This window comes from Brienomyrus brachyistius, chromosome 7 (genome assembly GCF_023856365.1).
Source record: "Brienomyrus brachyistius isolate T26 chromosome 7, BBRACH_0.4, whole genome shotgun sequence".
Taxonomy (NCBI): domain Eukaryota; kingdom Metazoa; phylum Chordata; class Actinopteri; order Osteoglossiformes; family Mormyridae; genus Brienomyrus; species Brienomyrus brachyistius.
Window position 1 is genome coordinate 20,256,794 of NC_064539.1, and position 13,080 is coordinate 20,269,873.

At 42.5% G+C, this 13,080-nt stretch overlaps 2 protein-coding genes and 1 long non-coding RNA gene across 6 annotated transcripts; 1 reads left to right on the top strand and 2 right to left on the bottom strand.

Moving 5' to 3' along the window:
- Nucleotides 1-1,146: 1,146 nt before the first annotated feature.
- Nucleotides 1,147-2,611, bottom strand: LOC125746218 (EKC/KEOPS complex subunit LAGE3). Its single transcript, XM_049019968.1, has 3 exons — nt 2,185-2,611; nt 1,840-1,968; nt 1,147-1,743 (listed from the first exon to the last, which is right to left on the bottom strand). Exons 1-3 carry the CDS (start codon nt 2,247-2,249, stop codon nt 1,629-1,631), a joined length of 309 nt encoding a protein of 102 aa, XP_048875925.1. The 5' UTR covers nt 2,250-2,611; the 3' UTR covers nt 1,147-1,628.
- A 90-nt stretch (nt 2,612-2,701) lies between these two features.
- Nucleotides 2,702-6,220, top strand: LOC125746219 (uncharacterized). Of its 2 annotated transcripts, XR_007398879.1 has the most exons (3): nt 2,702-3,424; nt 3,541-3,612; nt 5,699-6,220. It is a non-coding gene; the product is annotated as an uncharacterized LOC125746219 (long non-coding RNA). The 2 variants fall into 2 exon arrangements; XR_007398878.1 differs by having other exon boundaries at nt 2,702-3,612.
- Nucleotides 6,221-6,459: 239 nt separating this feature from the next.
- LOC125746216 (early growth response protein 3-like) lies at nt 6,460-11,934 on the bottom strand. Of its 3 annotated transcripts, none has more exons than XM_049019965.1 (2): nt 11,543-11,934; nt 6,460-9,059 (listed from the first exon to the last, which is right to left on the bottom strand). In XM_049019965.1, the coding sequence occupies exons 1-2, from the start codon at nt 11,700-11,702 to the stop codon at nt 7,978-7,980; spliced, it is 1,242 nt and encodes a 413-aa protein (XP_048875922.1). In that variant the 5' UTR covers nt 11,703-11,934; the 3' UTR covers nt 6,460-7,977. The 3 variants fall into 3 exon arrangements, with proteins under 3 accessions (XP_048875922.1, XP_048875923.1, XP_048875921.1); XM_049019966.1 differs by having other exon boundaries at nt 6,604-9,056; XM_049019964.1 differs by having other exon boundaries at nt 6,604-9,062.
- Between the last annotated feature and the right edge of the window lie 1,146 nt (nt 11,935-13,080).

Here is a 13,080-nt window from a genome sequence, read left to right on the forward strand (position 1 = left end):
TGTTAACTATACCCAGAGTCGACTCCGGGGGCCTGCCAACTCCCCCTCCCCCAGCATGGTAAAATTTATTGCCTTTATTTTACTGTTAAGTGTAAAATACTACCAACAAAGAGAACACAGGTGCTTTATTTTCACTTTTGTGAGAAATCGAACGCACCAATAAAGCAAATATGTCGCTTTAATGTGCTGTGTGATCGACTCGGAGTTGCCAGGTCCGCGGTTTTCCCGCAAATTTGGGTTGTTGCGAAAACAGTTGTGGGTTTGGGGCAGGTACAGGTTGCAAGTGGCTCCTGATGCTGATTAATACTGAATCGCTATAGGCACCGAAGGTCAGACATAAACGCACATAGAAAGCAGGAGTGCCGCGCTGTCAGACTCTTACCCAAGCAGTCTTACGGCAAATCTACATTATTCCATTATAAACCTAAACTTTTCCGCATCAGCTAAATTTGCAAACCTTACAGACTATTTACAAGGTAATAAAACTATTATATACATGTAAATGCGTGTGCAGACTAGCCTCGAATTGAAACTCCTGCCAGCTGACCTGAGCCTGGGAAAGGAGAGTGCATCCATCTACATGATGTAATTCTGCTTAACATTCACATTTGAATGTGATCAACATGGAAAATACTGGTTTATTTCTTTGAGATACAGTATACTGGGATTTCAAATACTGGGCTAGTTCCAGCTTCCATTTGGGAGATTTTAAGCAGAGCTTGGGCTGGAGAGTTTTGCTGGACCTGGCAACACTGAAACGGCAGCCCTCGGGGGGCCCCTCCCAGCCCGGGGGCCGAGGCCATTACCTGCCCTGCCTTTCCTATCATTTGACCTCTGGTAATACCACTCAGAAAATTTACTGGCAACACATTTAAGCGCATGCAGAATACGAATCCTAAGTCTCGCCTACCCTTTCTTCATAGCACCATTAAAGACATTTCCTTTCATCCAGCTAATCTGATCGTTTTCCTCAAGCCTAACTGCTATATTTACAAGCTTACGTTTTTCCTGGTAGGGTGGCTTTTCCTGATTGGAATCAGCTTTAGAAGTCACTTTTCCGGGTCAAAGCCAGAATTTGTATTTAACTACCGGTAAGATAAAGCAGTTAAGGGGGAGGGGAAATCATAAGGCCCACGTGTATGCAAATAAGATAAGATAGATCTTTATTATCACCGTTACAAAAACAGTAAAAAAAAAAAAAAGAGCTATCCAATGGGGGGGTAAAATTTGATTAACAATAATACACTATACACAAAGCTAACATAACCGGGACAGGTATTTTGGATGTTACAAATAGTATTTATTTAAAAAAATAATAATTATAATAATAAACACGTATGAATTCATCATACAGAACACCGCCACCCAACCCATTAATGGCTTTCATGATGCCCTCATCCAAAATATAAATGCATACAAAAAACACAGATGCATCCTCAAATATCGGACATGCCTAAAATAAATGAAAATGAATGTAATAATGGCGATTAAGCATCGCACTTCTCATATCTGTTGTGACCCATCTGCATAACGTTCCCCATCACCAGAGAGCGATAACTCCCTGATAACCCTTCATGGCATTAAACTCCCCTTTGGTAACTCAGTCTTTCGTTTCCAGGTGGAGAGTATCATAGAGGAACTGGCGGACCAAACTCCAACATCGTTTCCAAAACCAGTGCCAAGTGATCTAGGAAGGAGCCGACAGAGACACGGAGAATCCGAGCCTCGTCTGCGCTCCACTTCCTTATGCAAGAAAAGAGACAAATGTTAAAAGAGGTTAGACAGGATACAGCGACTTTTAACTTCGGTGCATTGAGCGGTAGTGCAGAAATCTCTTACACGTTGAGGATGTTACCCGTGGTATAAATCTCCTTGCTTATACCCCCTTTCCGAGGTTCGCCATCGGGGGCGAGAGACTCGAGAGCGATGCTGGCTTCCCGCTCCGATGGAAATGGCACGTTGAGAAAACTACACCACTGTCAAGGAAAGAGCGTCATCTTTCTAACTTAGTCGATACAGAAAATACACAGTCTCACAGTAGAGTAGACGCTTTTGTCTGGCAAAAAAAAATCCACATCTGTACACCCGACGCGCAATCTTGTTACTTTTCCCCCCCAGTTTAATACAGAGTCATTGCATTGAATTAGGCAGGCAGTGGATGTTTCAGAAGAGAGCAAAGGATACAAGTGAAGCCTGCTGGACACGCTGTCCTGGCTGTCGGTGCGCGCCGCCATGACTGCCGCACGCATACGGAAGTCTGCAGTTTCATGCCAGCACTTTCTATAAAACTCGTTCCTAAATACGCAGTTCTGCTAAAGTTTTTCTTGCATGCCGGCTGTTGTTCAAGCTTTTAATTAAACCCCTCTTTATATTAAACTGCGTTTGTGGATTTAACTCTCTTCCATTTTTTGGTTTGCAATTTATCACAGTTTGTTCACTGACAATGCAGCAAATAACTTCTTTTTGTAAAAAAAGGTTGACCTATTACTAAAGTAAATTTATAGGAAACTGGCAATAGCTCCCTGACATGCACAAATGATGAGTTATGCCCCCCTCCCCCGGATCTACATTCCTGCCTTGCTCTTGTACTGAACATGCATACTTCTCGCCAGTGCATTTTCTCCTGCCCTCAGCAGCTTGTGGTACTGCAGAGTTTGAAATGCTTGCAGGTTATTTCCGGTAACACATGTCAATCCTGTGGCTAATGGGAAGGGTGCAGCGGGGAGAGCTGTGCTGGATGCCAATTCATATGTTGATACTCGTTGATTGATACTAGTGTTTCAAACTTACTTTCTTCATTGTTATTTCCAACTAATGGAATATTTCTGAAGTTAAGTTTTTTTTAATGTAGATTTTGTTGGGGTGACATGGGGGCTTAGTTGCCCTGTTGCCTCTTCTGCTCTGTGTGTCGAGTTTTCGTGTTGCTCTTATGTTGTGCTGGTTTCCTCCAGTAGTCCAAAGACATGCAGTTAGGCTTGTTGGTGTTTCTAAATATAGACTATGATTGTTTGTTTGTGTGTGTGTGTGTGTGTGTGTGTGCGTGCGTGCGTGCGTGCGTGTGTGTGTGTGTATACACAGCAGAGTGTACCCCCAGAATCCTTCTGTTACCTTAACCAAGATAAGCACTTAGAACATTGATAGATTGCTGAGTTTATTTCTTAGCAATAAACGTCTGGAGAGCTATGACGCTGTGTATTGCTGCATTTTATTATACAATAAGTTAACCCATCAATTCACTGGAAATTTAAGACTGTACGCATAAATACTGAAACCAGCCAGGAGTCATGCTCTGTTATTGATATGTTTTATGGTCTTATTGAAATCTTATCATCTATACATCCATCTCTAAACTGTTTATCCTGGACAGGGTTGCGGGAGAGTCGGGACAAAACCCATCGCAGACAAAACAGAACATAAAACAGGAGTAAGTTATGCCCTCTCTGGGAAAAGGATTTTTTCAGCCAAATTACCATTTAAACTTTTGCTACACTGGTGAATGTTAAATGGGGAAAACCTTTCAAATTAAACACATTTCTTAAGGGATAAAGAATTATTCAAGCTGTCACTGCAAGGAATGAAAACTGTTTAAAGGAAGACTCATAAAATGACCGGGTAAGTTGTATTTTCTGGATTTTTGCTGCCAATCAAGCATTTTGGGATGAACTGGGGTTTTACTTTACTTTTGCTTTTTGAACAAGCACTGCGTGACCTTTCATTTGTAATATATTTCATTTTCCTGCTGGAAACATCACACCCCCGCTTGGATCGGCGTATGTGGGGGTTGGGTGTCTTCCTTCGCTGGACAGAAATTGTACAGCCCTCTCCTTCGCTCCCATTTCCATTTTACTTCCACTATCCAGTTATGGTCATGAAAACCGAACCTAGTTATAGAGCTGAGAATGAAAAGGAACGAAACAAATGCTTTATTTAACGTTGAAAAGCAAAAAAAGTATCTTTGTATAAAATTGCCCATCTGGTAATTAATATAACAGTTTAGTATGCGATGTTTGATGTTGCGATCTCTCTGTCGGTTTGAAATACATTTAACCTACAAGAACACCATCTTCCATAATCGTTTTAATAGCTCAATTGAACAAGTCGATTCCCCTCATGAAATGCAAGCTGTAACTTATAACGCATTCCTTTTATTTGAGTCTTGTCACTTCAATGTCTCGGGGCTTTTTCAAAGCACTTCCATCCAGTTTTTGTCTCCGTAGGGTAATTAATATAACAGTTTAGTAGGCGATGTTTGATGTTGCGATCTCTCTGTCGGTTTGAAATACATTTAGGCTACAAGAACACCATCTTCCATAATCGTTTTAATAGCTCAATTGAACAAGTCGATTCCCCTCATGAAATGCAAGCTGTAAGTTATAACGCATTCCTTTTATTTGAGTCTTGTCACTTCAATGTCTCACGGAGCTTTTTCAAAGCACTTCCATCCAGTTTTTGTCTCCGTAGTAAGTATTTATGGAGCGTTTCTTTCTTGACTTTTAGCTCCCCCTGCTGGTTCGATGGTCTCGTTTTACTTTCTGCACCAACAATGCGAACAAATCGTTCGAGGTGATGTTGCTTAGTGCAGGTTTTAGACAATACTCAGTTGATTTACCTTCACTTGGGTATGGTTTCGGGGGGAGGGGGGTATATCAGTTAACTAGTCATGATTTTTAAATTATGCACTGGTTCATGCTTTTAGTAGGTCCACTCACCCATTTTCTGAATTACAGCAGGCGAGCTCGATGTCCAGCCCCGAAGGAGTGTTCTAAGTGATCACGGCACCTAGAAGCTAAACAGTAAATATCACTGGATTTTTTTCAAGTGTTAATTACCTTCATGTCTTTCCAACGATGCCATGTCACGTTGGAGTAAAATTACCTACACTGAAGTTAAAGAAATACCTGTAATGCTCATATGGATGACAAGGGTGCAGGTTTGGTTTCAACAGGTTTAAGGACCAGGCTTGTAGCAGGAGATACATTTTGTGGGGTTTCAGAGACCCTGCCGATAGGTCAACTTTGGTAGATTTGGCCAACTAGGGAGGGGGAGGGGGTTCAAACTCATCATTTTACTATTTGGCTATGTGCCTGGTAGGGACCAAATCAGCCCCAGCCACCCCGCACCCCTAAATACACCAGATACTCCCACAGGATTGTTATGGACATGCCCCTATTGTCCATACCCAAATATAAGCTCTTGCCTGAGAACGAATATCCAGTGTTTATATGAGACGTTTAAACCTCAGCTCTGCCACTAGAGGGCAGAAGAGAAAAATGTTTAATTTGGTAAAGCTTTGCCATAATGATTGAAAGTCGTTTGTTTCTTCGACTTTGGGCAGCCAGTGCCGTCCGGAATGTGATTGAGTACGCCTCATTGAGTTTACAAGCACTGTTCTTGGGAGGGGTGGGCGGTGGGGGGTGACCCTTAATCAATTTCAGTTATTCTTGATTTTTATTTGTGTTTATTTTTCAGGACCGTTACTATTTTTTCTTTGCCCTGGATATTGACAGTTGAATTTCGTAAATAACGCTGGATAAATGCAGTTCTGACGTGTTTTCATTTCAGGCTACAGAGTGACAAAATGTGATTTTTTTTTGACAGTAGGTGATTCTTTTCAGTACCCACTGTGTGCTTTTCTGTCAGAATGAGAATTGTAAGATGTGTGATATTTCGTCAGTGCAATTTCTCCTGTTTCGCACAGAATTTACACTGACTCTGAAACTGGAAGGAACAGAGATACAGAAGAAAGTTACACAGCTTTGTGCATTATGAGTACGTGTGTGAAGGAATCATTTCCTGGATCTGCTGGAGCGCCGCTGATGGTCCTTCCATTTCCCGGAATATTCCTGAGCTCTGAACTTACAACTCGATAGGACAGGTGCTTCAGCTGTGTCAATGCACCACAGGTCGCAATGAAGAAAAGAGGCACAAGGTCACTTCACCACCATCTTTCACCACCACCAGACCCAAAAGCAGTCCTACTGTTACCATGGCAGCATGTAAAAATGGAGGGATCAGGTGATTTATACCCTGTGCTGTATTGGGCGTAGCCAGCTAAACCGCACGGTATTACTGACAGGTGAAGATCCGCCTGTATGTCTTGCATGTATCCCCACTTTGACTATTAAGCACGTTTTGTTCCATTGTCCTTCTCTAAGCTCCTTTTGCTGTATTTATCATTTTCCTGACTTTTTTGACAGGTTTTAGTAAAATCGAGCCAGAAGCTTTTTAGATTTTCTTAACTCAAATACGAATCTCAAACATCTCATTTACATTTTTTTTCACTGTTTGTAGCAGTTTCTCCTTATGTATGAAGTTGTTAACTTTTTAATTGTTCAATTTTGTCTTCACACCATGAATTTAGCTCTGGTCGCTGCCATGGTGTTAAATGTCAACTTAACGTACCCTTGGTAGCGTACATGGGGCTTATTGCCCGTAATTGTTTGTGAATAAAAACCTAAAAAAGATTTCGCAAAACCCCTTAAAAGAACAGCTGCAAATCCATAATTCATAAACTTGCCAAATATATATTTAATCAAAAAGTCAAAATAGAAATGGTTTTAACACATAAGCATTATTACACATAACCATTACATCCAAATTCTCTTCTATTATTACAACTACAGACCTTGCAATGCAAATATATCTTGTTAAAAAAATACTAGTAGCCTAACCAATGATCACACATGAGATGCAAATCAATTTTCCCACCAAATATCCAAACCACAACTCCACATTAAAACAGGAAATTAATAAAGGCAAAACACTAAAGACCGGACGCCCCCAAATCCTCATTCATAATTACAGTCCCAAAACATAAATTTCCTGTAAAGTTACACATGTAAAGTATATTATACCTCAGAAACACTTTTAAAACCAAAAGCAAAATAAAGTCTTTTCTACAAATGTTTTTCCACAGCTGAATTTTATGAAGGTCATTGTACATGCATACCAACACATAGAATGTGGTCAGATGTAAATATAAATATGTATTTACATAAAATACCTGCCAAATTATACATTTTCTAACAGATTAACTTACAAACACATCATTGTTCCACTTCATTAGAGAGTCATGTACAACTGTAAAATGCATGCTTTTATATACCATCAGAGATTTTGCATATTTAATTATACATTCATTGGGCTTGCTTTTTATTGGCTGTCCATTGCCATCAAAACTTTTTGCATATCATTGCATAATTGTTAAATTGCACATATTGTATGTATTGTAAAATATCTAGCTGAAATTTATGTAAAAATATATGATAATGGCCATATTTTTCCCAATAAATACAGTATATTATTACGTAATTAAATATGTATACAGGAAATCCAAAAACTGGAGCACACACAATTTCACGCGCAAATTTATGTATAAATATACCTATTATATGGAAAAAAAACACCATAAGGCTATTATAAAGACATAAGGCTATTACAGAAACATATTCTTGGTTTGGTCTTGCCTGATGAAGCTGGCTTGAACTTTCATAAATTTAAATATAGATAAATACCTCCGAGAAATAAACATGCTTTTAAAAAGAGTCTTTCTGTAGCTCTTTTCTTTTTCTTACCAACGGCGATGTTCAGTTACCTGACATCCGCCTGTTTTGTTCCATGGCAGTTCAGAGAGTCAGCAGATGTCATGTCATTACTGCCGTAACAAAAGTCTGTTATTCATACATCCAAATCTATACATGCAAACACATTCACACTAATGTGTGCCTGCATATGCATGATGAAATCAACCGATCCATCGATCAAATTTTACTGCATTTTTAGGCCGGTTCTGACAAGCCCTTGACGGTAATTTACAGTTATTTTTCCAGCCTGTCCTCTGCGTGTGTCCTTAGAGATGTATGCTCTCTGGACCTGCGGTCTCCATAGACTCACTATCCCTGATGAAACAACGTCGAGTCTTTGCATCGGTGGGTAAAATTTCAGCAGACTTTTTCTGGATCGCATCCCTGTGTGTTCCTAAGTGCCCGTGTCCGTGGCGATGGTTGCCGCAGTGATGCCGCCGCCCCCGTCAGCTTTGGCTGAAACATCCGTGCTGCACACGCCGGCCACGATACCCGTCAGCAGGGTAACCCCGCCCACCTGACAGGGACCTCCTGAGTCACCAACACCAGGCCCGGTCGCCTCGTCCGCCAGTTTTTTGTCCCGCTGTTTGAGATGCACGCGTACGTGACGCCTGCGCTCGTCGCTGCGGGCGAAGCGGCGGGGGCAGAGGTCGCAGGCAAAGGGTCTTTCGCCCGTGTGCGTGCGCACGTGCGTGGTCAGGTGGTCACTGCGGCCGAAGCGGCGCAGGCAGACTCGGCACTGGAACGGCCGCTGGCCCGTGTGGACGCGCAGGTGGCGGGAGAGCTCGTCGGAGCGCGAGAAGCGGCGGTCACAGCCCTCGGCAGGGCAGCCATGTGGACGTTCGTGTGGCGGGATCCTCCCCGGCCGGCTCTGGTACCTCCTCAGGCGCACGGGTCTGAGTGCCAGCTGCAGCCGAGGCCCCCCCACGCCTCCTCGCTTCTCCTTCAGCACCCGCAGGGAATCCAGCGGAGCAGCAGGCGCCAAGTCCGACGTCCGGAAGGGTTTGTGTTCCAGGACGCCGATGTCGGCCTGCAGGAGCCCGTAATCTGGGAGGGTGGAGAAAAGGCCCCCATCTACGGGGGGTTTGATGGTGTCATAGTCCACGCCGGAGTAGGAGATAGTCGTGCCACCATCGGTTGGGCTTTGGGGAAAGCCAGCCGGATCCTGGTAGGCCTCGCCGCAGTAGACCGGCAATGGAGTCCCATATTCCTGCTCCAGTTCAGAAGGCGGTTCATCATGCTCGACACCACTAGGGGGCACTGCACCCAAAACACCTGCGGTCACCAGGCTGATGATGCTGCTGCCGCCACTGCCATCCGAGCACCAGCCGGAGCCCCCGGCAGGGGGCGAATCAAACGTGAATCTCCCAGTGTAGGTCACTGTTGTGCCATCACGGCCCAGCTGGACTCCAGGGCTGTACTGAAGCTCTGCGGTGCCCTTGTCTCCAGCCATCTCCAGGTCCATGATGCTCTCTGCTTCTCAAAGGGAGAAAGAAAGAAAAGTGATCAGAAACCAGCAGCTTAAACAAAAAAGATTCTTGAATGTATTATCAGCCAATCACAGGATATAAATGAAATGTTGGACAAAAATATATCATTATCTGAAGTGGGCAATAGAAGTAGGTCAAGATGCGGAAATAATGTGAGAATTCTGGAGATGTTTGTGAACCTTACAGGTCTATCTCATGCTTGAGCTGTAGTGATCCCCTTTTCCCCCAGGAGACGAAGAAAATCAAAGATCTCATTACAGTTTATGTTCTCCTCCAGGAATTCTGGTAAACATCATGACCTTCAGCATGTGGATGGCGCAGACCCACAAGGAAATGGTTAGTGGGGCACTGTGATTGACTGGAATCCCATCCAGGATCTTCCCCTGCTTCCTGGGATAGGCTCCAGGCCTTTACATCAGTGTCTCCCAATCTGGTCCTCAGTCACCCACAGTCAGTCCACATTTTTGCTGGGAGCTGGGAGGGAGCAAAAATGTGGACTGACTGTGGGTCCCTCGAGGATTGGATTGGGAAACACTGATGTACGGGTTTATGGAAGATTGTTGGTTTTTCTTTTATATTTATTCTTCATTTATGGGCAGTATTTGATAAATACTTTCTGGTGGATATAACACAGTGCTAGTGGATAGCGGTGTAACCTCATGCAGGGGGTTCAAATCCAACATCCTCTTTGTGCCTGTTGAATTTTTTTCCCTCATGTGGGTTTCTGCCCAATCCCTCAAAGACATGCAGTTAACCCTACTTAGGATATGTACATGGGAGATGAATAGTCTTTCTACTGAAGTAGTCATCAATCAGTACATGGTTTTGTGTTGTACTTGTAATTATGTGTTTTGGGAATATTACAGACACCTGCTGATGACAGATCTGCAGCCCTAAACGATGAATCCCTTTATATAAATCAGGTGCAGAACAGAGGCATGATTTAATTATATGTTAACTGGATCATTTTTACGCTAAGCCTGAAATTAAAGCGTTACTTCGCCGTCATTAGCAGCTGCCTTCGTTCAGAAACAGCTAATTTGCAGTACAGAGGCAGATAGGGTCTATTCAGGATCAGGACTATTGAATATTAGTCTGATTCATGGCGATGTTTTAGATCTCTCCGCCATTTCTGCTGTGGGATTTGGGAACATGTGGGCAACAGGCGTTACAGAACACGACGTGTTTTGTTTTGTTTTTTTTAACATAGGCCTAAAATAATCAAACAGTAACTTAATGGAACTACCTAATTTAAGGCTCAGTACAGAGGGTTTTAAGGATTCAAATACTAGTCTTCAAAATGGATTTACACCAGTAGTTTGTGATCAAATATTTAATATTTATATTTTTGAACAGCTAATTTTTCGGCGGTAGAAGCGCAACTTCTCGGACAATTAAGAAGTCCGTTCACGTGTCCGTGGAACTAAATTGCCTTACATATAAAATACTGGGAAAAATTATTCCGTGGGGAAAGATTACAAAATTGCTGAAATTCACAAGCAAATAATTCGTGGTAATGAGTTCAAATGATTGTGTTTGGCATTTAAGCAAGCATGGCATTGCAGTTATGTGTAATAACTCTTGCATCTACTTCTGCTAGTCACAGTAAATATCAAAGAAATGCATTGTGATGGTGTGCTGAGTCCAGTCTTTAATAAATATGTTGTTGGTCAGAATGTCTTTTCTAAGAATCATATACAAGGAATATAGTTCTCCTTCAGATAAAGATAATACACGCCCAGTAACACGGCGATACACTGTGATTACTGAATAGAATATATTAATTTAAATTGGGCATTCACATATACACCATCTGTAAATTCCGACAGTGACCGATGTAAGAGTGTTAAAGTATTTCTCATTTCGCAAAGAGGCTTTTGGTTTTTATCAAATGGAACAATGCCCACGTGGGACCGAATCGTCGGGTCAGTAACCGGTTGATTTTAAACAAGTATATACACTTACTGGCATGTCAAATAAACCTGACAAGGGTTTTGGAACGGAAACGTACCTGTTCCGCTTAATTTTACACTATTTCTCAGTTCTTTGCACGAGCTGCATAGTGTAAGACGAATTCGGTTTAGTGACATTTAATATACATCATGTTCTGATTATTTTGTGCTTTTTTGTTTCTCAGGGCCTTTATTCAAGGAGGGAGTGCACACTAACAGGTGAAAAGAAGGTTATGTAAGGCTGTAAGAGCCTGCTTACCGTTCCGTATTTAAAAAAGACAGTTGCATAACCTATTTAGTGGAGCATTTAGTGGCTAAATCCGGACACGTTCAACGACGGTGAAGCGCTGTCAAAACGTAGGAAATAGAATATAGACAGGCATTAACTCATATAATATCATGCGGAATTCATTACCAATTTGACAGTGGTTAATAAAGTGTACAAGTGAGCAAACATGCACGTCGACTTCACTTCAGGATGCATCACGCCTTTTATAAACAGTCTTCTAACCCTTACCTATATTCATTTGCGCGTATGACTGAAGAGAATCCGTCTCCGTATCGGTGAAAATGTTTGTCGACGAAGGAACATTGTCTTCCGAATAAAGTCTGTCGGGAATTGGATTTATTAAGGTGTTCAAAGCGAGCGGGAGTCGATCCGTGCGGTTCCCGGTCATGACAGGTTATTGTTGCCAGAGATTCACCAAAGCTCTTGTCAAAATGTCATCAGACTATATTGTAATATAAAGGAATTGCAGAGCGAGAGAAATCCGGAGTTGTGTCTCCCTATGTCCCAATAAAGTTACTGAGAACAAAAAAATAAAACGCGCAAGAACGTTTTAAACAAGCTTTACAGTAAATATATATATATATATATATAATTTGTTAAACACAAAATCCCAGAATCAATTGATGCGCGATGTCAGATACTCTATTATGGAGGAATTCGGCGACGTGATAAGACAGGGAACTCCACACGATTCGTGAGGACGGGAGAGTGACGTAGATGACCAAAAAAGGACAGTAGAGGCAGGAGCGCCACGAGCCAGGCGGAAGTTTGGTACTACTAAGCAGCCCAGAGCAGTGGAAAAAAAAGCAGGCTTGCTCACCATACAATGGGGTTTATTCTACCAGCACACCTGGAAGAACAGCAATGGGGATTCTCAGACATCCACATTTCGGGATACTACACACTTACGTTACATACAGCCAAAACTCCTCCCACACACACGCACGCACAAACACACAAAGACATATACACGAAGAAATTATTAAACTATTCTCGTCTTCGTAACTCTAAGTTCACCGCAACTCCGCAGCATCCTCGTCGTTGCTATGACAATGGGAAGAGGCTGTGGAGGCCAGCGGCACGAGCGTTGCCGGGGGGCGGTAGATGGAGGATTCTTACATAATCCCCCCCCCCCACACACACACACACCACCACCACTTCTCCACCCCCAACGAAGCGAGGTATGAAAAGACAGAGAAATGTAGCCCACATGTTTCTGACCTAATCGTTAACTGGGGGAAACAGCAGGTCTACAGACGTACACTGTAATTACACACACGTCGTGAAGGGCGGGCGTACATAGGCATATATGCACACAAATATACGCAGGTTTAAAATGACACCGGTGTATATACGTGAGCACATGTGTACAAACACATTCGGATATGTTTAACTTGACATACACACAGACCACCAACACTTCAGTTTGCTGACAAATCTTTAGAAGATGGAAGAAGAACCGGAGCCCGCTGCACATAGCACAATTCACATCTCGCTCTGCTCCCACCAATCACACAGGGAGATACATATACATCTTTAGAGCATGATCAATGTTTGTTACAGCACACATTTCACTAGTAGCCACTTTAAATGCATGCATGCCTAATTTTGTGTATGTGTTAGCGACTATACAGTCCCTTTTTTTGGTAACGTACACTGGAGGCTTGTGGATGAAATTATTATGGTTTATGGTTCGGGGGTTGCTAAATGAAACTGTATGAAATTGTGCGCGCTTCGAGTGAAAGAAAGTGGCTGACGACAAGGAT

What these genes read in the sequence shown, in the direction of transcription:
- LOC125746218 (XM_049019968.1), bottom strand. Translation starts at nt 2,249, where the DNA reads ATGCGTGCGGCAGTCATGGCGGCGCGCACCGACAGCCAGGACAGCGTG. An exon ending in GTGTCCAGCAGGCTTCACTT is followed by an intron (nt 1,969 to 2,184) that starts GTATCCTTTGCT and finishes ACAGTGGTGTAG; the next exon opens with TTTTCTCAACGTGCCATTTC. An exon ending in ACGGGTAACATCCTCAACGT is followed by an intron (nt 1,744 to 1,839) that starts GTAAGAGATTTC and finishes TTCTTGCATAAG; the next exon opens with GAAGTGGAGCGCAGACGAGG.
- LOC125746216 (XM_049019964.1), bottom strand. Translation starts at nt 11,702, where the DNA reads ATGACCGGGAACCGCACGGATCGACTCCCGCTCGCTTTGAACACCTTA. An exon ending in ATACGCGCAAATGAATATAG is followed by an intron (nt 9,063 to 11,542) that starts GTAAGGGTTAGA and finishes TCTCCCTTTGAG; the next exon opens with AAGCAGAGAGCATCATGGAC.